Source organism: Tupaia chinensis, unplaced genomic scaffold (genome assembly GCF_000334495.1).
Source record: "Tupaia chinensis unplaced genomic scaffold, TupChi_1.0 Scaffold143796_1, whole genome shotgun sequence".
Taxonomy (NCBI): Eukaryota; Metazoa; Chordata; class Mammalia; order Scandentia; family Tupaiidae; genus Tupaia; species Tupaia belangeri.
In genome coordinates, this window is record NW_006203646.1 from 2714433 (window position 1) to 2741458 (window position 27026).

General features: G+C 38.3%; 1 protein-coding gene across 2 annotated transcripts; it reads right to left on the minus strand.

Moving 5' to 3' along the window:
- Positions 1–205: 205 nt before the first annotated feature.
- On the minus strand, positions 206–27026 carry UBLCP1 (ubiquitin like domain containing CTD phosphatase 1). 2 transcript variants are annotated; one of them, XM_006165069.3, is made up of 12 exons: positions 26943–27026; positions 22043–22148; positions 21150–21239; positions 20238–20329; positions 19747–19832; positions 19550–19665; positions 18121–18219; positions 14869–14906; positions 14291–14389; positions 10067–10183; positions 3081–3208; positions 206–1256 (listed from the first exon to the last, which is right to left on the minus strand). In XM_006165069.3, the coding sequence occupies exons 2-12, from the start codon at positions 22104–22106 to the stop codon at positions 1229–1231; spliced, it is 957 nt and encodes a 318-aa protein (XP_006165131.1). In that variant the 5' UTR covers positions 22107–22148; positions 26943–27026; the 3' UTR covers positions 206–1228. The 2 variants fall into 2 exon arrangements, with proteins under 2 accessions (XP_006165131.1, XP_006165132.1); XM_006165070.3 differs by lacking the exon at positions 21150–21239 and having other exon boundaries at positions 21953–22148.

Genomic DNA, 27026 nt, shown 5'->3' on the forward strand with positions numbered 1-27026 from the left:
ATGTAACCATTACACCATCTGCTGGTTCTGACATATACTGCTTTAATATCATAGAGGTGTGTTAATTTCTTCAAAGAAGTCCTTGCCTGAACCTAGTGTTCATGTTGTGATTCAACAAAGAGGCAAAATATATGCAGTAATATAGAACAGATAACCAGTGTTTTAAGAAAAGATATTTATTATTTACACCACTGAAATAGTCCCATAAGAACAATATACACCATGTTTATTTAAAAGGATCGATTCCTTCCAGATACAAGAACTGTATAAAGCAATACTGTCAACACAAAACAGTGGTCACATTACATATCTGCAGGCTTAAGCATTGCAAATAATGTTTTCAGAAATCTTATGGCTAGATATTTTCACTGAAACACAGTGTTAGCACTTAGACAAGATACAGCTGAAACAGAACAAAAACTTTTTGTTCATGCTTAGGGTTGAATCAGTGATATGTCCTGCTTTAAAGTTTATTGCCTGTCAGTGCTTTTATGACAATGGTTTTGGGCAGAAGAGTTTCCACTTAGCCATCAAAAAGAGACACACTATTGTTCCTTAGTTTTATTCTTCAGGCTTTTGTTTTCTGTTTTTCTTATTAGAACTGAGCTGTATCACAACTGACGCTTTCCAGTTTTACCTTAAGAATACTGACACATACACAGACCAAACAGAGAGTTCAGAATTCTGATATGTAACTAGCAGGGCACGGAAGAAAATCTGTGTATGATGGAGGAATAAAAAATTCTTGGTAATTTTAAGAATAACAAACTAGGTTTTTAAAAATTCAAATACTTTTTTTTTGTTTTGAAGAAAAAAGCACTAGTTTTAAGATGAGTTTGGCCTTGGTCAGACAATAACATGAGACAAAAATATGTAACTTGTTTCCAAAGTCACAAAATTATATTGTTGCATATACATTTTTCTCCACTTTCTGTGTGTGTGTGTGTGTGTGTGTGTGTGTGTGTAAGAACTAAGTAATCAATGCTAGAGCTGGAGAAAATATTTTTAAAGAGTAATAGTATATTCACATGGGGAAAAAAGAACTTTTATTTTAGCATATTGCTATGATCTTCAAAAAATATAAAATTAAATTTACAAAAACTGGAAGACCAAGTATAAGCAGTCAGGTATTTGCTTCAGTGTCCAGCACTATCACAATGATTCCTAGCATAAAGCAAGAAGTCCACGGATCTCAGGTATCTTGAATAACTGCCAGTATGACACATAACTACTGTCCTTGCTTCTTGGAGAGATACCTGCACGAAATAAAATGAAAGATGTCAAAGCTGTAACGTGCTAAATTTATGAAAATAATCTAAGTCTCCTTCCAAAGGAATTTATTTTAATGATTTTAATGACAAAACTTCTGAAGATGAGTGTTGTTAGTAATAGCTAACATCTGTTGATTGCTTATGAGCCAAGCACTGGACTAACAGATTAGTTCACTTAGTCCTCACAGAATCTTAGAAATTATTCCTATTTTATAGATGCAAACAGGTACTTTGCCCAAATTTTTACCCAGAAAATGGCAGAGCTTAGATTCAAAACGAGACTCCAGAGGTTTTGTGTGTACCTCGACCACAGACAGCCCTACTTCCAAATGAGAAAGTCAATATATTAACTAGCATTATAATGTCTCAAAAAATTCCAATCCTATTTAAAGATCTTATTATTCTTGCATGAAGAGAGTGGGCCAAAAAAATAGGTGTTAACTGACTGTTTACTGGTAAGGCTTCTGGTTATATCAGTAGTTCAGTTTTTGGAGAGTCGAAAGTCATATGCATGACCCAGCTGCAGCAGTGCAGTGGCAGCACGACATCTGAATGCTGGAAGCCACATGGAGAGGGCGTGGCTTCAGGTTGACGGGTACACACCAGGCATGCGTACACGTGCCTGTGACCCTGACTGGCTAAAACGGCTGAGGTGGGGATCTTGGCATGAGACCATGCTGAGGGTGTGTGTGTGTGTGTGTGTGTGTGTGTGTGTACGTGCACGCATCTATCTGTCTTATGAAAGAAAAAAACTAAAAAATAATTAAAAATTAGGCATGAATTTTCTGACTGCATGAGGGGTCAGCACACCAATCCCTGCACTGTTCAAGGGTCAACTGAAATCATTTATTCAATGGAATAAAATATTTCTAATTTCTCCACTACATACAGAAGTCACTTATACTTTTAAACACTATTCAGAACATTCTTTAATATATTTTATTTTATCCTAATATTATTTTGCAGTATGAGAATGTAACAGGGGTTATAATATATAACATTATAACCCCTGTTATATTCTCATGGGATTCATAAAGGAGTGGCTTATTTAATGTTAAAAATAATTTATAGGCAACATCACAGATACGCTCAGTCTTCAAGTTCTACTAGAAGTACACAAAAGATGTGGGTTTCTGAACAAGCTAGAGGTTAAGACAAAAGGGGGAAATACTTTCAAAGGGAAATGTCACTGGATACAAAAACACTTTTATTAAATACAGATTAAGAGTTACAGGCCTGGCCACAGTAGTGCACTGCTAGGACACTGTGCCCAACAGGGTTGGGGCCCATGGAAAGCCTGAGTTTGTTTCTCAGTCCAACCTAGTGGCAGTGGGCACACCTGTAATCCCAGAGAAACGGGGAGGCTGAGGAGCAGCAGGATGTAAACTGACTGCTGGTCTGGGCCGCATGGCAACACCAGATCTTATAAAAATAAAACAGCAGGACTTGGTAGCACATGCCTGTAGTTCCAACTGGAAGCCTGAGGCTGTAGGATTACCTCAATATGGTGAGACTGTCTTTTAAAAAAATAGAATAAAAATAAGAGTGTGTGTGTGTGTGTGTGTGTGTGTGTGTGTGTGTATATTATATATATATATATATATATATATTTGTCAGGAATGTTATGATGTATTCTTCTCTGTTTTTCTATGCAAAAATGCATCCTGACTTTCCCAACTACCATATATATATATATATGATATATGTATGTATATACCATATATATCTCTCATATATATCTACATGTCAGTCACCAGATAATTTTTTCATTCATTGCTGTAATGATATAAACAAGCAATTAGCACTTACCTTTCCCAATATTTATGATTTAACTCCAAAAAGTCATCTAATTTTGCTATCTCCTTGAGGTACTGAGTTAATTTTAAAAGTTCTTTGTCTTTATCACGATTTAGGTGCGCTTTCATAAAAGGCCTTATCTATGAGGAAACAAACATTGTTCAACACTTCACATTGTGATAAGAAAAACTACCAGAATCCACTTTAGTCTATCACTTAGAGTAGAGTTAATCAGGCTAAACTATCACCTCAGATAGCAATACAAACAACTGCTTTTATATTAGCCTAAGTTTTGTAAACAGAAAGTCATGTGTAAAGTTTACAGAACAGATTACCACCTTTTCCATCCTGTTTTGACATTATCTTTTCACTCAGACCCTGACAATGGCAGCTGTCTTGTAGCATTTGAATCCCTAAGTGGCTACTCTACTTCCCAAACTGCTTAGGCTTCCTTCTCTCTTCTACCATTCTAGTTGCTTCTATTTTATTTACTTAATTTATACTATTTCAATATTCACAAAAAGTTAACCTGAATACAAGCTTTATCTAGGGATTGAGAGAAATATTAACACTAATGATTTTGTTTCTTTCTTTTTAAAGACCATAGTTCAGTTTATTTTAGCACCCATGATGCCATGAATTCAAAGGGAATAGGTTCCAGAAGCTCAGGCTCCTTTCCATTGGTTCTCACAAAGTGAGCTTCTCTGGGTGGAACAGGCTGGCACTTCTATTGAACCCAGGTACCTTTCTCTTTGGCTTCTTCTTTTTCTGGTCATTTTCCTTCACACATTTTAGGAAGCTATCTCTGCTCTTACAATGCTTAATACACACATTAATTCTCTTGGTAAGAATCTAGCCCTTAACTTGTTTGTTTACAACAATGCCAATAGCATGCTGGGTAATATTATAGACTTCCAGTTTTGCCATGGTAATATTTATGGGGCATTTCTTTTTGAACAGTACCCACTCCCTTGATGTCTGCAATATCACCTTTCTTGTAGATTCACATACATGCTGCCAAACGAACCACTCCATGTTTTCTTTTCTTTTTTTTTTTTTTTGAGAGGTTTTCGCTATAGGGCGTGTGAGCTCGCCAGACAGACAGAGAGAAACAGAGAGATAGAAAGCGAGAAATCACCCCCCAGGGGGAATGGCCACGCCGCAATCCCTTCTCCTCCATTCTCCTCTCGGGATCTTGGGCACGCATGCACATGTGCCCGGCGTGAGTTTTAAGCCACCGGGTCCAGGACGCAAACCGCGGTCGACTACGTGGGAGAGTCCAGCGACACAGCCATTACGCTAACTGCTGGTTCCCCATTCCATGTTTTCTAAAAGGCCTAGAGAACATATTCGGGTGCCTCTCCTCTTTCTCTTTGTGTTTGTCATTTTGGTGAATTATTGGAAGATGGTGGTTCCGGCTAAAAGGAAGCAATGATTTTCATTTTAGTATTTTTCAATTAAATTTTTATAGAGCTGAGGCATCATTATAATTTATATCATTCTTTTTCTCCCACATTGTATCATGTACATTTTTATCATTAAATTATCCATAAAAATTTTTAATTATGCAAGTTTCCCATAAAAGAAAGCATATTTTCTAAATTTTTAAGGCTCTTATATTTTATGATGAAAAGCAGTCACCTGGGAACCAGCAGTTAGTGTAATGGCTATGTCGCTGGACTCCCACGTAGTCAACCGCGGTTCACGTCCCGGACCTGGTGGCTTAAAACTCATGCCTGGCACGTGTGCATGCATGCCCAAGATCCTGAGAGGAGAATGGAGGAGAAGGGATTGCGGCATGACCATCCCCCCTGGGGGGTGATTTCTCACTTTTTGTCTCTCTGTCTCTGTCTGTCTGGCAAGCACACGTGCCCTATAACGAAAAACCTCTCCAAAAAAAAGCATTCATCTAAAAAGTATCACTTCAAACTATAAAAGTCAGGAGAGTAGGCAGGAGTAGGGGATTGTAATCAGAAAAGGATGTTATACTTTGACTTAGGTGGTGGTTATGAGTTATATTTATGACAAAAACATGTTAAACCATAAATTTTATGTATTTTCTTTACGTTATAGTTCCAATAAAGAGTTTTGCTTTTCTCAAGACGTTAGCTCACATATCTTTATATAACTCAAGAAAGTCTTTCTAAAAAATTTTAATTAACTTTAAATGAAATAAGATGTCTGAATTTAAAAAAAAAAAAATGTCTGAATTTTGCTTTAAAACAGTAACTGGAGAAAAGCAGATAAGGTATACAATGTAACCATTCATGAATTAATAAGTTGTTCAGATTTAATGATATATGTCAGAGTTAGTTATATAATTCTATATAGTTCTGTTTATATGTGAATTGTACTACTATGAAATCTTTTTAAAAAATCCACGGTACTCCGAAAGCATGCATTTAAGGACTGAATAAGTCATACTTAACAAAATATTAATATATCCTTACTCTGATTTAAAGAAAATTCAAATTAGCTATTAATTCTTGACATCGTAACACAGAAAAACAGATGACCATCATTGTCACTTACTGAGAATAGAGAATAAACCTAAAGGAGTCCACAGTCATATCTAAGGAAAGCAGGGAAGGCTTTAAATATTTGTATAGACTTTTCTTTGTCATTGGAAAGATACACCAGCAGCCTAGAATGGACAGAGGAAAATCCCCCCAGCTGTCAGCTGGGCTCCCCTCCTGCTTGAAGGGCACCAGTAAGAGCTGTCAAAGTGAATCTGATCAGAAACAAGCACAGATCCCACTTCCAAGCGAGAAGCACAGGCAGTGGGAATCCAGAAGATGCTTCACAGAACCTTCCTGAAGCTCTGGGATTTGGAGTAACCACAGGCATGATATGATGAAGTACTGAAGTAAGTTTCTCATAATCCTGGGCAATATGGTAATGTTCTAAAGTACTGGTGTATTCAACCCCTAAAGTTACAACAGCAACTTTTAAACTATTAACATATTTAAAAAGCTGGAAAGAGAAAGGGCAGGATCGGTGGTTAGGAAATAAGATTTTCAACCCAAGGCCTGCAGTGTTATTACTTTCCAAACATTTGGTCTTCAGCGCTACTCGATGACAAAAATAAAATACTCTAATATTCTGGTTCTAAAATAAGTAAGCTAATTAAGGGTGAAAAGTCTTTTATTTACCTGATTGACTTAATTTGTTTCAGTATAATCACTGTTTATTACACTGTTTTTTCAAAACAAATCTAAGTATTCACTAGCCGGGCAACCAAAATACACGACCATCATCTTGTTGTCTCACAGCAAAGAAACATTTTTAGGAATTTAAGGTTGTTTAGATTAGCTGAATTCTCTTATAGTATCATTTCCTTCTATAGGTAACAAAAATATGAAGTTTTGAGACTATTAGCTGCTTGATCCATAACAAACGTTTATATTTTTTTAATTTAATACTGTATGCATATTCGCAATGCCCTCATATTTCAATTTTTTTTTTTTTGAGATGTTTTTGCTACAGGGCACGTGTGCTTACCAGAAAGACAGAGAGAGAAAGAGAGACAGAAAACGAGACAACACCCCCCAGGGGGATGGCCATGCCACAATCCTTTCTCTTCCATTCTCCTCTCAGGATCTTGGGCATGCACGTACACACGCCTAGTCTGAATTTAAAACACTGATTCTGGGACTCGAACCATGGTCAACTACACAGTAGTCCTGAGACATAGCCATTACGCCAACTGCTGGTCCTATATTTCAAATCTTAAGCCTGGCAAGCTTATATTAGAAGTTAACTATTTTACAAACATGTAGTCTTTTTTTCTGTTTTTGCTTTGTTTTCCTATAGGGTGCATATGCTGATTGGAGTGGAGGGGCAGAGAGAGAGAGAGAAAGCAAGTGAGAAATTCGCTCCTAAGGGGAGGGCCACATCATAATCCCTTTTCTATCATTCTCCTCTCAGGATTTGGGGCGCACATACACATATACCCAGAACAATTTTCAAGCTTCATGTCCGAGATTCAGAGAGCATAGTCAACCATGTGGGATCCAGCCACCTTAATCTCCACACGCCCTGCTGGCAGTCTTAGTTTCAAGATCTCAGTGAAATCTTTTCTTGAGAAACTGCGGTTAACAAAACAGTATTTTAATAATTTTCAATTTTAGAACTGTTTCTATGCCAAAATGAACAGATTCTTAATAATTACTTTAAAGAGGTTTTCTAAAGGAGACATGTTAAGAGATCATCTGTGAAATGCTGGAAAATACCTCCCGAACCAAAGTTTGGGGAAACAGTGACACATGTATATTTAAGAATTCTTTCAGTGAGTACAGAATGTGCCAGCTTTTTTCAAAAACCCTGATGTAAGTAGAAAGAACTAGAAGTTTATATCACCTCTCCCTGAATCAAGAGTCTTGGGCTGGCCCACGGCCCAGTGGTTAAGGGAGCCAGATTCCACATGACCGACTACAGTTCAAATCCCAGCACCAGCAGCTTAGAAAACATGTTGGGCGCATGTGCACACAGGCCCCCAAATTCTCACAGAATGGAGAAATAGAGAAGGGACTGCAGAGTGATCATGTCCCATTAGGAGGTGCTTTGCCCCCTCTCCCTCTTTATCACTTACCCTTAAAACAAGTCACCTGGATTCTAACGCAAATTTTGTCACTTATTAAACAAGATCTAAGACAAATCATAAACTAAAAGGCTGTTTCTAAAGTTAAGAAGGTAGACAAGATGACGATGGCTCCTTCTAGCTCTGACATTTTATAATTCTAAGATCTGCACTTGCCTCAGATAAATTTTCAAAAACATCTTTAGTTTCAGCTTAAATTGAAAAAAGCAAAGTGCCCTTACTGAAAGCTGTCCAGCTAAGAGAAATAGCAGAAACTCCAAGATTTGTATCCCTAATAAAATGTCTGAAGGTTTCACTTTTGATGCCTCAAGTCAATGTCAGTAAGCCCATATGGCTCCCACAGAGCAAACTGAAGACAAAACATTTGGATGAGTCGACAAACCAAGGAGCTAACCCTGCAAAAGAGCACGTTCAACTTTAAATACATTTTTGTAAATTCTTATGCTTTTCTTGCCTGTGACCACATGAATACAATTCTTCAAAAAGGTTATCAAATTAAGCAGAGCTTAAAGTTCTACAACATAGTTCGGATTGTTCAAGCATATTAGTAAGTAAAATAATGTCTTACCTTTAGTCCATTCTGCGGGTTCATTAGAAAATTTCTTCCTATGTCGTCAAACATAATGGTGTTTTTTTTGCTGTAAAACTCCGAAAATTTTCCCCATATAACACCAAGTGGCTTTACCTTAGAATAAAATTTAGATTTAACAGAAATTTTATCAATAGTTTCCCCCTAAAAGCAAAAATAAAATATAAAATGCCCTAAAGAACAATGCTAGAGCATTCCTTTCCTCCTGCAAGGTATGGTTGGCTGGGCGAGTTGATCGCAAAGGCAACACACTTTAAGTATATTGCAATGTGAAAGGTTCATTCATATTTGACCCAATTAAAATCATTATAAGGGTTTCTATAATTCTAACATGGAGATTTTGGTCATAGAAAATATAACTATTTAATTTAAAGAGTAAGGACCTAAAATAATTGTTTAGATGTTTCTTCACAGTAACATGACATTCTGGACAAATGCATGCCCTAACAAGGCTTGAGAGCCTCATGGGGCCTGTTTATTCCTTTCCTAAGAGAAAAATGTATGTGATCCTTTTAGTTAATAATTTTAATATTTTATAGAGGAAAAACTGATTTTGTCTTTTTTAAAAAAGAATTATTTTATTTAACTTTACTTATTGTTATTACTTTCCAGTTTGATCAGAAACAGAGAGAGAGAGGGATAGTGAGACAGCAAGCCAACAGGTCCAGGACTCGAACTGCAGTTGGCCGTGTGGGAGTCCAGCACCTTTAACCAGCACACCACCTGCCTGCCCCCTGATTTTGTCTTTAATTCAGCATAGTTTCTAGCGCATTTGATGGCTTAATTTCAAAAGAACCATAATTTGTAAATTCTTGCTCTCAGTTCTGAATGCTTAAAACCAAAGATTCAAAGGTGATAATTTTTTAGATAGTCATGTCTGTGGGTATTTGCATGAAGTCTCCATAAGACCACAGAAGAAATAACAGTGATTGCCTGTAAGGAGAATAAGTGGCTGGAGAGCTCAGATGGGAGAAAGACTTCCCATCATGTACTTTAATGTTTGAGTCCTATGAATGAATGTACAATGGTCCCCCCCCCCCCATATTAAGGGAGCCAGATTCCACATGACCGACTACAGTTCAAATCCCAGCACCAGCAGCTTAGAAAACATGTTGGGCGCATGTGCACACAGGCCCCCAAATTCTCACAGAATGGAGAAATAGAGAAGGGACTGCAGAGTGATCATGTCCCATTAGGAGGTGCTTTGCCCCCTCTCCCTCTTTATCACTTACCCTTAAAACAAGTCACCTGGATTCTAACGCAAATTTTGTCACTTATTAAACAAGATCTAAGACAAATCATAAACTAAAAGGCTGTTTCTAAAGTTAAGAAGGTAGACAAGATGACGATGGCTCCTTCTAGCTCTGACATTTTATAATTCTAAGATCTGCACTTGCCTCAGATAAATTTTCAAAAACATCTTTAGTTTCAGCTTAAATTGAAAAAAGCAAAGTGCCCTTACTGAAAGCTGTCCAGCTAAGAGAAATAGCAGAAACTCCAAGATTTGTATCCCTAATAAAATGTCTGAAGGTTTCACTTTTGATGCCTCAAGTCAATGTCAGTAAGCCCATATGGCTCCCACAGAGCAAACTGAAGACAAAACATTTGGATGAGTCGACAAACCAAGGAGCTAACCCTGCAAAAGAGCACGTTCAACTTTAAATACATTTTTGTAAATTCTTATGCTTTTCTTGCCTGTGACCACATGAATACAATTCTTCAAAAAGGTTATCAAATTAAGCAGAGCTTAAAGTTCTACAACATAGTTCGGATTGCACAAGCATATTAGTAAGTAAAATAATGTCTTACCTTTAGTCCATTCTGCGGGTTCATTAGAAAATTTCTTCCTATGTCGTCAAACATAATGGTGTTTTTTTTGCTGTAAAACTCCGAAAATTTTCCCCATATAACACCAAGTGGCTTTACCTTAGAATAAAATTTAGATTTAACAGAAATTTTATCAATAGTTTCCCCCTTTCCTAAAAGCAAAAATATAAAATGCCCTAAAGAACAATGCTAGAGCATTCCTTTCCTCCTGCAAGGTATGGTTGGCTGGGCGAGTTGATCGCAAAGGCAACACACTTTAAGTATATTGCAATGTGAAAGGTTCATTCATATTTGACCCAATTAAAATCATTATAAGGGTTTCTATAATTCTAACATGGAGATTTTGGTCATAGAAAATATAACTATTTAATTTAAAGAGTAAGGACCTAAAATAATTGTTTAGATGTTTCTTCACAGTAACATGACATTCTGGACAAATGCATGCCCTAACAAGGCTTGAGAGCCTCATGGGGCCTGTTTATTCCTTTCCTAAGAGAAAAATGTATGTGATCCTTTTAGTTAATAATTTTAATATTTTATAGAGGAAAAACTGATTTTGTCTTTTTTAAAAAAGAATTATTTTATTTAACTTTACTTATTGTTATTACTTTCCAGTTTGATCAGAAACAGAGAGAGAGAGGGATAGTGAGACAGCAAGCCAACAGGTCCAGGACTCGAACTGCAGTTGGCCGTGTGGGAGTCCAGCACCTTTAACCAGCACACCACCTGCCTGCCCCCTGATTTTGTCTTTAATTCAGCATAGTTTCTAGCGCATTTGATGGCTTAATTTCAAAAGAACCATAATTTGTAAATTCTTGCTCTCAGTTCTGAATGCTTAAAACCAAAGATTCAAAGGTGATAATTTTTTAGATAGTCATGTCTGTGGGTATTTGCATGAAGTCTCCATAAGACCACAGAAGAAATAACAGTGATTGCCTGTAAGGAGAATAAGTGGCTGGAGAGCTCAGATGGGAGAAAGACTTCCCATCATGTACTTTAATGTTTGAGTCCTATGAATGAATGTACAATGGTCCCCCCCTCCCCCCACCATATTGAAGGGGAACTGGCTCTGGGATCCCTGGGGATACCCATTAAGTCCCTTCCAGTCTGCTCAACCAGTGTGCTCTGCATCCTTGGATGTGGAGGAAATTCACTCCACAGGTGGCTAAGTCCATGGGTGCCATCGCTGGCTATAAAGAGCCAACTGTACTACACATTCAGAAAAATGTTTAAATTCATTCATTTTTAAAAGAAAAAACCACTTTTTGCTGAAGGTGAAAATGTTATTGATAGTAATATGATATTATATGGTGATAATTACATGAGATTTAAGTCATAATAAATGATGACAAATGTTACCATTTAAAAATGTTTTCTTTTTCAAAAAAAAGTTTTCTTTTTCTACTTCTATAATTCACTAGGGAGAAAGCTTTTTCCTTCCTATTGTCCCACCTACGGCAAAGAATGCTACTGAAATATTTTAATTGTACTAAAATTTTACTTGCCTGAATTTGTTTTATTATTTTCTTAATACTGAAACAAAACCTACAAATCCTTAAAGACAAATATATAGAAACTCATATAAGCCAGATTCGTGGGTTATTTTTATTTTTAGCTAACAAAATCCTCAAGAAATAAGACAACAGAGGTCAATTTCTCTGGTATCCAGGGTTAGAAATGTTATATTCTCTCCTTAATATTTAATTTTTAAAAATTTATTCATTTGTTTATTTTAATTTGACCAGAGGCAGAGAGAGAGAGAAAGCCACCAGGTCTGGGACTCGAACTGTGGTTGGCCATGTGGGAGTGTCCAGCCCTTTAACCACCACCCCACTTGCTGGTCCCAGAAATTCTATATTCTCTTAAAAAGTGCTAACAAATTGGTAATCATGCCAGGAGCCATTTGTTCCCTAAAACACGGACTACTTTGTTCTCAATTACTAAAGCAATATTGGTGACCATAAAAAAATACAGAAAAGCACAAAGGAAAAATTTAAATAACCAATAATCTAGGCAATATCAAAAATAACTACTAGATATTCTAATGTATTTACCTCCAGGCTTTTATACAACAGAAGTAGTCTCAGAGAGTTCACGGATCCTTTGTTAAGTTAAGGGCAATCCTGAACCAAAGGTTAACAACTACTAGGTCTTGGGAACCAGCAGTTAGCGTAATGGCTATGTCACTGGACTCCCACGTAGTCGACTAAGGTTCTCGTCCCAGACCCAGTGGCTTAAAACTCACGCCGTGTGCGTGTATGCCCAAGATCCCAAGAGGAGAATGGAGAAGGGATTGCGGTGTGACCATCCCCACTGGCGGGTGATTTCTCGCTTTCTGTCTCTATGTCTCTCTCTGTCTGTCAGGCGAGCGCACATGCCCGATAGCGAAAAACCTCTCAAAAAAAAAAAAAAAGAAAAGAAAAAAAAGGAAAAAAGAACTACTGGGTCTTCAGGAAAGTCGTGACTTAGTTTTCTATGGGAAAATGCGCCATGACTTTCTTGACCACCCAATATTTTCTAATGACTTACAAACACTGCTCTTCAAAATATCTCTTTTGCTTGAATGTTTCATCAAAAAATTTTAAATAAATATCCTACACTAAATGCCTGGTTCCATTCCATTATTTAGACAATAATCATTTATATATCCAATTTCCTATTGCTCCAAATTTTTATTCCTTTAATTTTTCACTATTATAAACATTGTTAATGTTTAACATCTCCCAATTTTTTTAACATGTAATTTTATAAATGTATTTTACTTTAGTAGGTAAATTACACTTTTTTCCCTGACAGAGGAAGTATTTCCTTTATTATACAAGTCTCCATGCACTTAAACCATTCTATTTATGATTTTAGGGTGATTTTTAGACTGTTTCCCCTAAGCACTCCTAGTATCTAAGTTCTCCCTAATTCTTACTTGTGTACTTTCAAAAGTCATGGACTATGGATGGCTCATCTTGATTCTCCAAAGTGCCTACCATGGGCAGGTACTCAAAAACACGAGTAGTGGGGTCAGCAAATGGTATAGCAGTTATGTTGCTGGACTCCCACATGGCTGACTATGGTTCCAGTCCCAGACCTGGTGCCTTCAAACGCATGCCAGGCACATGTGCGTGTGTGCCCAAGATCCTGGGAACAGAATGGAGGAAAAGGGATTGCAGCGTGGTCATTCCCTCGGGGGGGGGAGGGGGGGATTTCTCACTTTCTCTCTTCCTGTCTCTCTCTCTCTCCCCCTCCCCAGTGAGCACACACACCCTAGTGAAAAAACGTCTCAAAAACTATTTCCTAAAGCTACAAGTACATCACTCCCTAGTATATGCAGCGTGATGCACCTGTTTTGTTTTTTATTTTGTCTGTTTTGTTATAGATCACATGCACTCACCAGAGACAGACACACACAGAGAGGGGGAAAGCAAGAAATCACGTCCTCAGAGGGCGTGGCCATGCTACAATCCCTTCTCTGCTTTCCTCTCAGGATTTTGGGTATGTGCACACACACACACAGAGCAGGATTTAAGCCACCAGGTCCTGGATTCACAGCGCAGAGCTGGCCGTGAAGGATCCAGCACCTTAACCTCCACACCACTTGCTGGCCCGTATGCTGTTTTTATTACCAGTTTCATACCAGGCAGGGTGAGTATGTTTTGGTTTACTTCTCCTATCTTCCTTGATGATACTCAGTACTTTTCTTACCTATTCTGTCCAGCAATACTGCTGCCATCATTTTATCATTAAAATTCCTTTTTTCTTAGTATTTTTCTATGCATGTTTTTATTTGATTTTCATAACTGAGATAAAGTCTATATACAATTTTGTTTCCATTTTTCCTTTCACATTCATGTTAAAAGAAAAAAAAAAAAACAGAAAATTTAATTTAGTGGAGTTTAATTGAGCAAATCTTACCGCGATTTGAATTAGGCAGTTTGTCATGCCTGCTTCCGAGCAACTCAGTGTAGCCTCGTGGCCACGTGGATTTAGGTTCCAGAAAAGGAAAGTGACATGTACAAGAACGGGAAAGTGACGTACAAAATTCTAATCTCTTAAACCTTAAATACGTTTTCTTACGTCAAAACTCAACTGACACTTTACTATCCCCTCAGATAAATTTCTGAACTCTCTATGCAGTTTATCTTTTCAGTATAAACACAAAAGGAACACTAGGAAATAAACACATCTTTAAATAGAAGCAAAATGACTTCTTACGTCTATTAACCCTCTCCGTGGAGTATGCACTGTTATCATAGCAGCACTGTCCAACATGAAGGTAATCTTGTAATTTGCATTGGTGCTCACTCCCAGTTCCTATAAACACAAACATTCAAGAGGTTAAAACATGGGGAAAATTCCAGACTTTCTTGAGAGTCCTGCTGCAACTTTCTCCTCACTGATCACCACGTCTTGCTGCACAAGTAGTTTAGTTTCATCTAGCTAAGTCAATAATAGCAGTCTAGGGAAAGTAAACTAGAAGTAGATTCCTTCCTACTTTATCATTTTAGAAGAGCATCCCCTCTTTAAGTATTATACACCAGAGCAAATGAAAAAAGTCTTATTATAAAATGGGGAGAAAAGGAAGAGAATTTAACTGAGCTCTTTTCTTGTAAAAGACTCGGACATTCAGGAATACCCACACAGACTTTAAACGTATCTGCACTCTTGATAGTGGCACTTATTTATCTACTAAATGCTCTCTAAAAAGAGTAAAATTATTTCAGTTCCAGAACTTGCAATAAGATAAATGCAGTTTCAAAACATTTCCAAGTGAATTGTTTTCTAACACTTACTTTCATTTTAGCTTCAATCCACTTCATATTTGTTGCAGCTAAAACATGAAGAATGATAATGCATGTGAAAATTTGAATTTCGTCTAAAAAAATCTTTGTATAGTAAATTTTCTAAGCAAGTCTAAAAGTTTAAATATATCACAAATAATAGTTGCAAGCATATTTACAATTAATTTTCTTTTACATATTTATAAAGATAAGCTTCTTTTAATTGTCCTCAATAAAAAACAGTAAGATTTAAACAGCATCTATATATAAGATACAGATAATCAAGCTCAAAAGAACTCTGAACCTGGTAAACTAATAAATTATGACCCAACCCCCCTTTAAAAACAGCTCTACCATTATTTCTCTATCATTCTAAACTTAAATTGAGGGTTCCTGGATCTCAACTTTCTTTCACACGTTTACTTCCAGGCAACGCAAACACATCTACAATATGTCAAGTTCACGTTGAAGACTGTAAGTCCAATGAAATTTCCATTTGTCAGACTCAGTGAACTTAATGGCTCACTGAACTAGCAGCTTGTAACAAGAAATTGAGACAAATTTCATCAAGCATGCCTCTGCTGTTTATCTGCTCACTGTCACTCATTAACCAGTTTTGAGCTCACTGAATACTAACATTCAATCCTCAGTCTATGGGCTCTCCTACTTCTATACATTACTGGACTAAATTATAGAGATATTATCAAGTAAAATGATTTTTTAAAAAGTAGTTTAATAGTTTAATTATCTGAAGCGTGTATATATTTTTTATACAGACGAAAGCGGTACATGAATTGTCATAATAAAAATACTTAGCTCACACACACAGAAAGCAAAAGAATCACCTTACACACAAAACTGGGCAACTGAACTAAAATTTTACAGACTGTTGTATCTATGATGAAAAGTCATAAGATAAAAAATTATTTTAAAAATTCAGTTATTATTTTGTGTCTATAATTTCCAGATTAAAAAAAATGATTCACAGCTAATAAATATAATTTCTAATCAACTATTATCTGTCAGACACAGTGCTAGTTGCTATACAGATATTTTTATTTTCATGACTAACCTGTAACACAGATTTAGTTATCTTTGTTCCTCAGATCAGTAAACTCAAGCTCAGAGAAATTAAGTGACCTGTCCAGTGTCACACAGCAAAGACAGAACCAGAGGCCATCTGGTGACACAATAGTTAAAGTGGCTGGGTCCTACATGGCTGACTACATAGTTCAAGTTCCAGATTCAATGGCTTGAGAAACAGTCTGGGCATGTGTGTATGCATGCCCAAAATCCAATAGCAGAATGAAGTAGAAGGGATTATGACACAGCCGTTCCTTCTGGGGGGTGCTTTCTTTCTCTCTCTCTCCCTCTGTCTCCAGCAATTGCATATGCCCTATAGAAAAACTAAAAAAGCAAAACAAAAAACACAACAGAACCAGAACTAAAACCCTAGTTTATTTAATTACACAGTGAAGTGCCTTTAGAGTGGAGGGGTGGTGAGAAAGCACCCTGCATGGAAGACAGTCATGCCACAGTCCCTTCTCCATTTCTCCCTCCTTCTGGAATTTTGGATTTGAGGTACACATGCACACATGTTCTTTTCAGGCTGCCAGGTCTGGGACTCAATCCACAGTTGGTCATGTGGAATCCAGCCATCCAGCCACCTTAACCACCATGCCACAGGCTGTCCCCTTATTTTAAATATGATCATAAAAAGTTCTCTAAATTTCTAAGGTTAGTTTAATAAAATTTAAAGGATAAACTTTTTTCTCAGCTGTCATCTCAGATGTCAGAGATGCTGAACAAACATTTGCTTACCTAAAACTCTCTTCCTCTTATCCTAATATTAACTAGAAAGCCATCAAGTATTAACTAATTTTTTAAGTTTGTTTCTTCCACGAGAGAGACAGAAATATGCACCCTTGATAGGGCCTTTACACCACAACCCACCCCCAGTCTCTGCCAGCTTGGATCATAGGCACATGCACTCAGCATGTTCAGAGAAGTCCCAGCATGGGAACCCAGGACCTTCCCCATATGGATCCAGTTGTGCAAGTGGTATGCCGCCACCTGGCCCCCCAGGTTTTAAATCTTAACAGTTGCAAACTCATATGATCACTAAACAATGCAAATACTTTGATTATAAGGGAGAGTACTGGGTCATCAGGAAAGTAATGACACATTTTTTGCACAGAAAAATACATCATGATTTTTCCAATGACCCAATACAAAGGAAATTTACAGACTATGACAACTGTGTGGCTTTTCATCAAAGACCTAGTTCAGGCCCAGCAGCAGTGGTGCAGGGACAGCTCAGTGCTCTCAGTACTGAAGGTCATGTGGATGTGAGGGCTCCGTTCCCAAGTCCATCTGTAAATACTGGGTGCACCCGTGATCCTGGCTGACTAAGAAAGGCTGGTGCAGGACTGTGTTGAGGGTGCTTCTCTTTCTCAATGAATGAATTTAAAAAAAAAGTTAATTAAATTTGGTACCTTTAATGAATGAGATTTTATTAATACACAACTAGAATAATCTTTCTCTACTTACAACACTGCCAAGAGGCAACTTTAAATGTCTGCAGGGAGGTGAGATATTAAATCAATGCACTGCTTCATTTTTCAAAAATGTTTGCTACAAAACAATGCCAACTGAACTAAATAATCTCCTTAGTTACACGGTAGGTTTACTTTCTAGAACAAAGATTAATTATCACCGACTTGCATGTTTTTGGAATGGTCCATAATCCACAATGACTTCAAAAGGCTTTTGTCTGTATATTCATTTTTTTCTGAAGTAATTCATATGGCCTTTCCTTATTTCTGAAAGACTACATCATTGTCTTTTTTTGTTGTTGTTTTTTTTAAAAGCTTATCTTTTTCCAAGTGTTTTGAAACCAGTTGAGGCAGAAAGGAGAAAACAACAATATACTAAAGCATCATATATTCCACAGTAAAAATCAGGAAGGAAAGTTCCTAACGAGGGTAGGGCGACTGGGTCCATAAGGTCATTTTTCATTCTGACACCATCATCTACTCTTGTTCTATAGCTAAGTATACCAGTGGTGTTCTGCAAGTATGTGTTTAAGTTTTTACTGCAAGGCAGGAAAGCAAAACAGGCTTTACTTTAGAAATTTGCTAAAAAAATATATATGAAAAAACTTTCATATTTACGCACAGGTTATTTTAAGTCATGTTTTATAAAGAAAAATAATATAGGCAATTCTGTTTCCATGGAAATCTAAACAAAAAAAATATAGCTTACACCAAATAACAATGTCATAATCTTCATATGCAGATGTTAGGAATTCATGAAGATAGGGCCGCATTAATTCTACTCCAGTCTCTGCACAAGACCTATGGTCTAAAAGAAAATTAATTATAGATGATTATGAGTTTATTATTGTAGGTAAGTACCTAATATCAATGGAATCATAATGAGATATATTATAAAATATAATTTAAACATTTAGTTGCCAACTGCTTCAGACTGAATTACTTTGGCTGACAGAAATATTTTCAAACCACACAACCTAATGTCCTTGAGATCCAATTTTAGTCAATCAATTTTGCTCAGTGTGTGAAAAGCAATACTAAGAATTCAGATTTAAACAGTAAATTGTGAATTCTCATCTTGTCACTAAAGTTTACATGTTATTATAGGATAATGAAAAACAAACTAGGTCCACCCATGTCATCACTGGTCATCTACCTTGCAGACAATTATGCTTCACCAAAATGACAGGCCCAATTAACTTAATAATTTAAAATAAAGGTATGTTAACTTATGATGCATATTTAAAGTTTAAGGTAAGAGGTAGGGCTCAGCAGATTGCTGGACTCCCACGTAGTCGACCATGGTTCAAGTCCTGGATGTGTAAAACTTATACCAGGTGCAAGGGCCAGCAAGTGGTGTGGTGGTTAAGGTGCTGGAATTCAGTCCCTCATGGCTGACCATAGTTCGAGTCCCGGACCTGGCAGCTTGCTTTCTCTCTCTCTTGGTCTTTCTCTGGCAAAACTCATGTGAAAATAATAACAATAATAAATAAAGATAAATAAAATAATTAAAAATTAAAAAAAAATAACTTATACCAGGTGCATATGCGTGCATGCCCAAGATTCCAAGAAGAGAATAGAGGAGAAGGGATTGTGGTATGGCCATCTTCTGCGGGGGGGAGGGGTTCTCTCTTTATGTAGCAAAAATCTGAAGGATTTGCCTGAATCTAACTAAATGAAAAGTATGGGATAAAAATATTCCTCATAACAATTCAAATGTTAGTCAATATACAGGGAATAATCTGGTTATGATGCATCCACAAACTTGAATATACTGTGGCCAAAAAATATACACATATTTAATTCACAGTGAACAGTATTTTATGACTGAGATGTGCAATCTATCATTAAGTTATAAAAAGAAAGAAGATATATACCAATACATTCTAGAAGGTACACATCAAAATATTACGAGTGGTTATCATTAGGTCTTAGGATTTCAGATGACTTACTTTTATTTAATCTGTATTTTCTGCAATGAACAATTTACTTTTACATTAAAAAGGAAAGTTTTCAAACATTTCTTGAACCCTGAGTTGCTGCAAAAAAAAAAAAAAAAAAAAGCAAAACAAGCAAATCGAAAAAAAAGAATATTGCTGTGGGTAACTACAGATGAAGCACATTATTAACTGACTTACCAAATAATGTATAATCAACATCCAGGACCAAAAGCTTTTTCCCTTCCCGGGGAGGATTCAAAATTTCTACTTTGTACTCTTTCACTCTGCGAGAAATTTTCAGTAGATTTTCTTCCCTAAAGAAAAAAAGAAAGCACATGAAATACTCACTTGTCCTGACAGGACAGCCGATTTCCTCTAAAGTGAAAAGCACTTACCGATTTTCTACTTCTACCACTTCATCTTCAATATCAAAGTCGTTGACAACATCATCATTGTCGGGAGGTGGACCTAAGACATCTTCCTATTAAGATGGAAAAATGTTTTTACAATTTTATCTTTAGCATAACAAATAAATGACAGTATAAACATCAAAGGAGAGGTATAATTTGAACTCAAGAGTCTTTCAAGCACACACTGCGAGAAAATCTACACAATTAACGGTTCATTACGTATGTCCTGTGGGCGGATTGACCATGTGAAATTTGGCCATTTGGGCTACCCCTATATTTACAGCTAACTAAACACTAATAAGGTCCCCAGTATTTATTTTCTGCTGAGTTAATGCCACGTTCACCGTGCAGCTTTTATTTTCATCCACTGCTAAAATGACAATTCTACCAAAATTAAAACTGTGATGCAAGAGTGTACTATAAATCAAATCATAATATCTTCAAAGGGACAAATGGTAACAAAAGTAAACATTTACCAAGCTCTCCTCACGAGATCCCATCATCATGATTTTAGTATTTGGTTTCAGTTTGAGAGCTCCAAGCTTAACATCATTTTCTGCAGGTTTGCCTACAATACAAGCAAATGACTGTTTTCTCACTAAAGTTCAGGTGCTGGTTTCTCTAATCCATTATATAAGACCCTAATATTAAAAGGATTGGAACAGATGCCATGGCAGGTTTTTTGTTTTGTTTTGTTTTGTTTTGTTTTTGTGCTTACATTAACAAATTGTTACTGCTGTGTTAGTCATATCTAAGACACTAAGAATTAGCCAACCAATACAAGGGTTGCTTTTTCCCCCAACTTCACATTAAAATAACACCTTTATTTAACTAAACAAAATCAATTAGTATTTTATCTTGTTATTCAAGAGGAAGATCACTGCTTTCCAGGAGGCGTTGAAAACTGAGTCCCTAAGACAGAACTGTAAATCAACTGTTCCTCAAAACTCACCCTTTAATGATATGATAGACACAAACACTATAAAAGTCTATTTTAAAATGGGTCTGATCACGTGCTTATAATTTTTAAATGTAATCTTCCCTTTTGAAACAGAAAAGATCATTTGGGGAGAGTAAGAGGCCCATAATATAATGACAACTCTGTACCAAAAAAGAGGTATCAGAAAATAAAAGTTTCACCTGAAATTTCTGTGCCAAAGGTTTAACAAGCAAACACAAACTATCAGAGGAAAAAACAACCAATCTTAATGGTGATATTTTTCAAGTAACCTTTAATACTCTTTCTTTTACCCCTAAAATAATTTTTAGGGATACTCCTATTAAAGTAATCTCCAAAGAAAAAGACTTATTAAAGTTAACAACAGATAACAGCGAATACAAAAATGCACAAAAAGCAATGCAAAAATGTACAGAGTGAAGAAAATTACCTTTAACTTTGAGTCCGAGTAACTTCTGGCGTTCAGGCAACACTCCTGTAAGAGTCTTTAGGAACTGTTTAAGATCTAGTACAGTATCATCTTCTGAAAGTGTGGTCACTGAATATTTTGTTTTTGTGCTTACATTAACAAATTGTTACTGCTGTGTTAGTCATATCTAAGACACTAAGAATTAGCCAACCAATACAAGGGTTGCTTTTTCCCCCAACTTCACATTAAAATAACACCTTTATTTAACTAAACAAAATCAATTAGTATTTTATCTTGTTATTCAAGAGGAAGATCACTGCTTTCCAGGAGGCGTTGAAAACTGAGTCCCTAAGACAGAACTGTAAATCAACTGTTCCTCAAAACTCACCCTTTAATGATATGATAGACACAAACACTATAAAAGTCTATTTTAAAATGGGTCTGATCACGTGCTTATAATTTTTAAATGTAATCTTCCCTTTTGAAACAGAAAAGATCATTTGGGGAGAGTAAGAGGCCCATAATATAATGACAACTCTGTACCAAAAAAGAGGTATCAGAAAATAAAAGTTTCACCTGAAATTTCTGTGCCAAAGGTTTAACAAGCAAACACAAACTATCAGAGGAAAAAACAACCAATCTTAATGGTGATATTTTTCAAGTAACCTTTAATACTCTTTCTTTTACCCCTAAAATAATTTTTAGGGATACTCCTATTAAAGTAATCTCCAAAGAAAAAGACTTATTAAAGTTAACAACAGATAACAGCGAATACAAAAATGCACAAAAAGCAATGCAAAAATGTACAGAGTGAAGAAAATTACCTTTAACTTTGAGTCCGAGTAACTTCTGGCGTTCAGGCAACACTCCTGTAAGAGTCTTTAGGAACTGTTTAAGATCTAGTACAGTATCATCTTCTGAAAGTGTGGTCACTGAATATTCCTGTCCACCCCATTTTACAATGATAGGGAGAGCCATTCTTGATACATATGAGGAGGCAACTTTTCTTCAGAAAAACACCTAGAAAGGGGGCAGACACAAATGAACAAGTTGATGTGGATACGCTTAAGTAAATTTTCTAATTTTATGTCTAACACAGTGAGTCCTGTTTCACATTTTGATGGCGGGGGGGAGGGGAGGGCAGGATTTTTTTCTTTACAGAAGTGATACTAGAGGGACCAGCAGTTAGCGTAATGGCTATGTCGCTGGACTCCCACGTAGTCCACCATGGTTCGAGTGCCAGACGCGGTAGCTTAAACTCACGTCAGGCGTGTGTGCGTGCATGCCCAAAATCCCGAGAGGAAAATGGAGGAAAAGGGATTGCAGGCGTGGCCAACCCCCCTGGGGGATGATTTCTCACTTTCTGTCTCTGTCTCTGTCTTTCTGGCGAGTGCATGCGCCCTATAGCAAAAAGCTCATAAAAAAAAAAAAGAAGTGATACCAGAATACCAAAAGTTACTAAGACTCCAAGTCAAAATTCCCCCACTTCTCAATTTTTGGCTTAGTTATTACTTCTTTTTTTTTTGGAGAGGTTTTTGCTATACAGCGCCTATGCTCACCAGGAAGACAGAGAGAGACAGAAAGCGAGAAATCACCCCCAGGGGTGGGAATGGCCACACCGCAATCCCTTCTCCTACATTCTTCTCTCGGGATCTTGGGCACACATGCACAAGTGCCTGGCATGAGTTTAAGCCACCGGGTCTGGGACTCAAGCCACGGTCGACTACGTGGGAGTCCAGCAACATAGCCATTACGCTAACTTCTGGACCCAGTTATTACTCCTTGATACTCTACCAGATTCTCCCTGCTGTTCAACTGGAAACTGCGATCATGAGATTCCCAGTCCTCCTGCTCTGTTTGGTGAAGTTTGTGCTACACACAAGTTCCTCTGTGATATACCACTCGTGTTCACTTAACATTTAAGAGATAGAGATGTAGAGTCAGGTAGAGCACAGGCTCTAGAACCAGATGCCCAGGTTCAGATCCCAGCTCCCGCGCTTATTAACTATTTGAGTTTGGGAAGTTATGTGACTCTTGGTGCCTAGGTTTCCCCACGTGTGAAATGAGAATGATAATGTTAACTTATTCCTAGGGCTCTTACAAGGATTAGATAGCACCTTGGGACCAGCAGTTAGCATAATAGCTATGTCGCTGAACTCCCATGTAGGGGACCGCGGTTCAAGTCCCGGACCCAGTGGCTTAAAACTCAGGCCCAGCACGTGTGCATGCGTGTCCAAGATCCTGAGAGGAGAATGGAGGAGAAGGGATTGTGGCATGGCCATCCCCCCCTGGGGAGTGATATCTCGCTTTCTGTCTCTCGCTCTGTCTGTCTGGTGAGCACACGTGCCCTATGGCACAAAACCTCTCCAAAAAAAAAAAAAAACGGATTAGATAACTGTAAGTCACTCCGTGCCTGGCACAGTTAGCATCATGTAAGTGTGTAGTGGTTAAATATGTCTTTTTCAAACTGAACATTCATGTTCCAGGCACTGTGTTAAGTAAACAGTAATATAACAAATAATAGCCATTTTTTGTTTCACACTTTATGAATTGGACAATTTTTATACCATTTAACATTGTGTGATAGGAGTTTTACCCTCTTTTACAATTAAGGAACCAGACATTCTTTTTTAAAGAGAGGACAGAGAGAGGGAACCAGCAGTTAGCGTAATGGCTATGTTGCTGGACTCCCACATAGTCGACTGCGGTTTGCGTCCCAGACCCAGTAGCTTAAAACTCACGCCAGGCACATGTGCTTGCGTGCCCAAGATCCCGAGAGGAGAATGGAGAAGGGATTGTGGCGTGACCATCCCCCCTGGGGGGTGATTTCTTGCTTTCTGTCTCTATGTCTCTCTCTGTCTGGCGGGCGCATGCGCCCTATAGCGAAAACCTCTCCAAAAAAAAAAAAAAAAAAATAGAGAGGACAGAGAGAGAGAGAGAGACAAAGCAAAGCATCATTCCCCAGGGGGATAGCCATGCTGCAATCCCTTCTCCATTCTCCTCTCGGGATTCTGAGCACACACACACATGCACCCAGTGTGAGTTTCAACCTACCAGGTCTGGGCCTCAAACTGTGGTCGACCACATGGGAGTCAAGCACCTTAACCACCACACCACCTGCTGACCCAGAAAGAGAAGTTCCTAGAGTAATCTCCTCAAGGGCTTGTAGCTGGTAACAGGTCTTCTGATTAAATCTCATGTTTCTTCCCCTATACCCACAACTGTCTCTCTCCAACTGGACCTACAGAAGCAAAGTATCAAAGATCAGAAAATACAAAACACACAGATCTAAGCACACGTGGTTATAGAGCAGCTGCTAGTCTCATCGCCAATCAACTGTAGATTTTTTCACCCCCAAGTCTTGCTACTTTTCATAAGCTTGCTCCCCAGGTGACAGAACCGTGTTTTTCTCATATTGAGTACTGTATGGTATTTATAAATGCTTTCATTTATTTGACAAAACATTTTATTGCACTCTTCAGGCAATATTATGACCAACTGCAAGATAGAAAGCAAATTTTGAATTTCAATATGCAAAAATAATTTGGAAACAGTGTCTTCTACTAACATACCCATTAGAAGAAAGTACCATAAATTCCTATTTATATTTACTAGTAAACATTTCATATTTACACTAATTTTTTTTTTTTTGGAGAGGTTTTTTGTTCTAGGGCACATGTGCTCACCAGACAGAGAGAGACATAGAGACAGAAAGTGAGAAATCACCCCCCAGGGGGGATGGTCACGCCACAATCCCTTCTCCTCCATTCTCCTCTCGGGATCTTGGGCACGCATGCACACACGCCCGGTGTGAGTTTTAAGCCACCAGGTCCAGGACGCGAAGCACGGTCGACTACGTGGGAGTCCAGCGACATAGCCATTACGCTAACTGCTGGTTCCCATATTTACACTAATTTTACATTTACTCTATCATGTTTACCTATTCTACTGGAAGTTTAAAGCAAATGTGTTCATTTACAGTAATCCATTTCTTTTTAGACAGTCTTTGCTCTAACAAATGTCATCATCTTCAATAAAAAGTCCAGTGTACCATTTTAAAGAAATTTGCCAGAGGCCACTGGGGAAGAAAAGAAAAGTGAAAAAGCACCCCATTATGCAGAATGATCATCTGCAATCTTTTCTCCTCTGTTTCTCCATTCTTTTGGGATTTGTGCCATTTATGCACATGTGCCTGACTTCTCAAGCTACTGAGTCCTGGACTAGGAGCTGCAGAGTCGGCCATGTGAGATCTTTAATCACCATGCTACGAGCTGGCCTTCAACTGTACCTCTTACATCAAACTGAAATGGTGTTTAATTATCATCTTCCTGTCAGAGGCAGGCATAAAAATATCTATTTAGAAGAGCTAGGAAAGCAGCAGCACTAATAAAATGGCTGAGTTTGGAGAGAGATCACCTGAGTTTCAGGTGACTTTTGACAAGTCATTTCTTCTTTAGACTAGTCGTTCTCAAAGTGTGATCCCTGGACCAAACCACAGCATGGACCACACCTGGTAACTCGTAAGAAACATAATCCTGGTAGAGGGGAGGGACCTAGCAATGTGGGCTTTAGTGAGCCCCATCCTCCATCTCTATAGCACGCTACAATGTGAGAGTCAGCACTACAGGCACTTCAGTGTGGTCAGCCTTAAAACAGAAAACAGGCCGGATGGCATGAATCCTCTGTGCTTAAGAAAACAGCATACAAACTTTATGAAGCACCTATGCCACAATTGGCAATTCCAAGTTCGCAAATGCCCTAAAGGAAAAATATAACAAAACATCACACGAATTTTTAATCTCTAAGTCCTTACGACTGCTTTAAAAAGTTACTAATCTGTGCTTGCGTCGGCAACACATATACTAAAAAAGTTACCAAACCTTATTTTATCACTACTGAGCTCACCCACATCAATGGAGCTGCGGGACATACACCCGTGAGCTTATGTTTTCATAATGTATCTCTTTCTTACATAATCCTAGCATTTTGTATTATTTCAGACTCCCTCTGATCAATTAAAATTATAGGGTGGGGTAACAGGGGCTGGTAATCCAACTCCAAAAAGCAAGCATAGAGCACACCTTTATGGTAAACCAAGTCCAGAACAGCGGTAGGTTGGAGACCTGCCTAGCACACTATGTTGGCTTTGCCTGGTCAATTCCTGTTGCTCTGGGCCTCAGTCTACTCAACCACAGACTATTAAATATGTGCTGGACAGGAATGATGTTAAGGCGTAAGACCTCAACAGCACTTTGTAAACTGGAAAAGCGACAGGAATGGCGGCGGTGATGTCGACTTAAGAACTAAAAGGTGACAAAGACAGAAAACTGAAAGGCTAGCTGCAAAAGTAACGCCTTGAGATTGGACAGGGGGGAGCCAACTTTTCAACAAGCTAGTAACAGGTTAACCGTGAAGTACGTGCACCTCCCGGCCAGTGCAGAGACGAGCTGTGCCGAGGGACAGGGACGGGACAGCACCGTAGGCAGGTTCGGACTCCGGAACCCGCGAGGGCCGCATGCCTTTACGACCGGAGCGAGGGTAGGGATGGACAAGCCGGAGAAAAGGAAAGAACGAAGTCTGGGGATGCAAACCCCACTGGGGCAAGGGAAGCCTTTGAAATAGGCAAGAAGGCCGGACCGGAGGGTAGCTGTCCTCGCTATTAGTGGGGTCGGGCCAGGGGCCTGCCGGATAGGACAGACGCGACCCCCAGCCCGCTGGGGCCAGCCGCAGTGGCACGTGGGCAGCAGGGCGGCGACCCTCGGCTCCAACGGCGATTCCACCGGCACGAAGCCCGGGTGCCTCGCGTCTCCTCACCTGGAGCGCGGCGGAACCAGCGGCAGCAGACGCAGGAACCAGCCGCAGCGGAACTGAAGGCGGGCGGGAGGGAGGGGGACGGGC

What these genes read in the sequence shown, in the direction of transcription:
- UBLCP1 (XM_006165069.3), bottom strand. Translation starts at nt 22,106, where the DNA reads ATGGCTCTCCCTATCATTGTAAAATGGGGTGGACAGGAATATTCAGTG. An exon ending in AGTGACCACACTTTCAGAAG is followed by an intron (nt 21,240 to 22,042) that starts ATGATACTGTAC and finishes CACTTTCAGAAG; the next exon opens with ATGATACTGTACTAGATCTT. An exon ending in GATCTCGTGAGGAGAGCTTG is followed by an intron (nt 19,833 to 20,237) that starts GTAAATGTTTAC and finishes CCATCTTAATAG; the next exon opens with GAAGATGTCTTAGGTCCACC.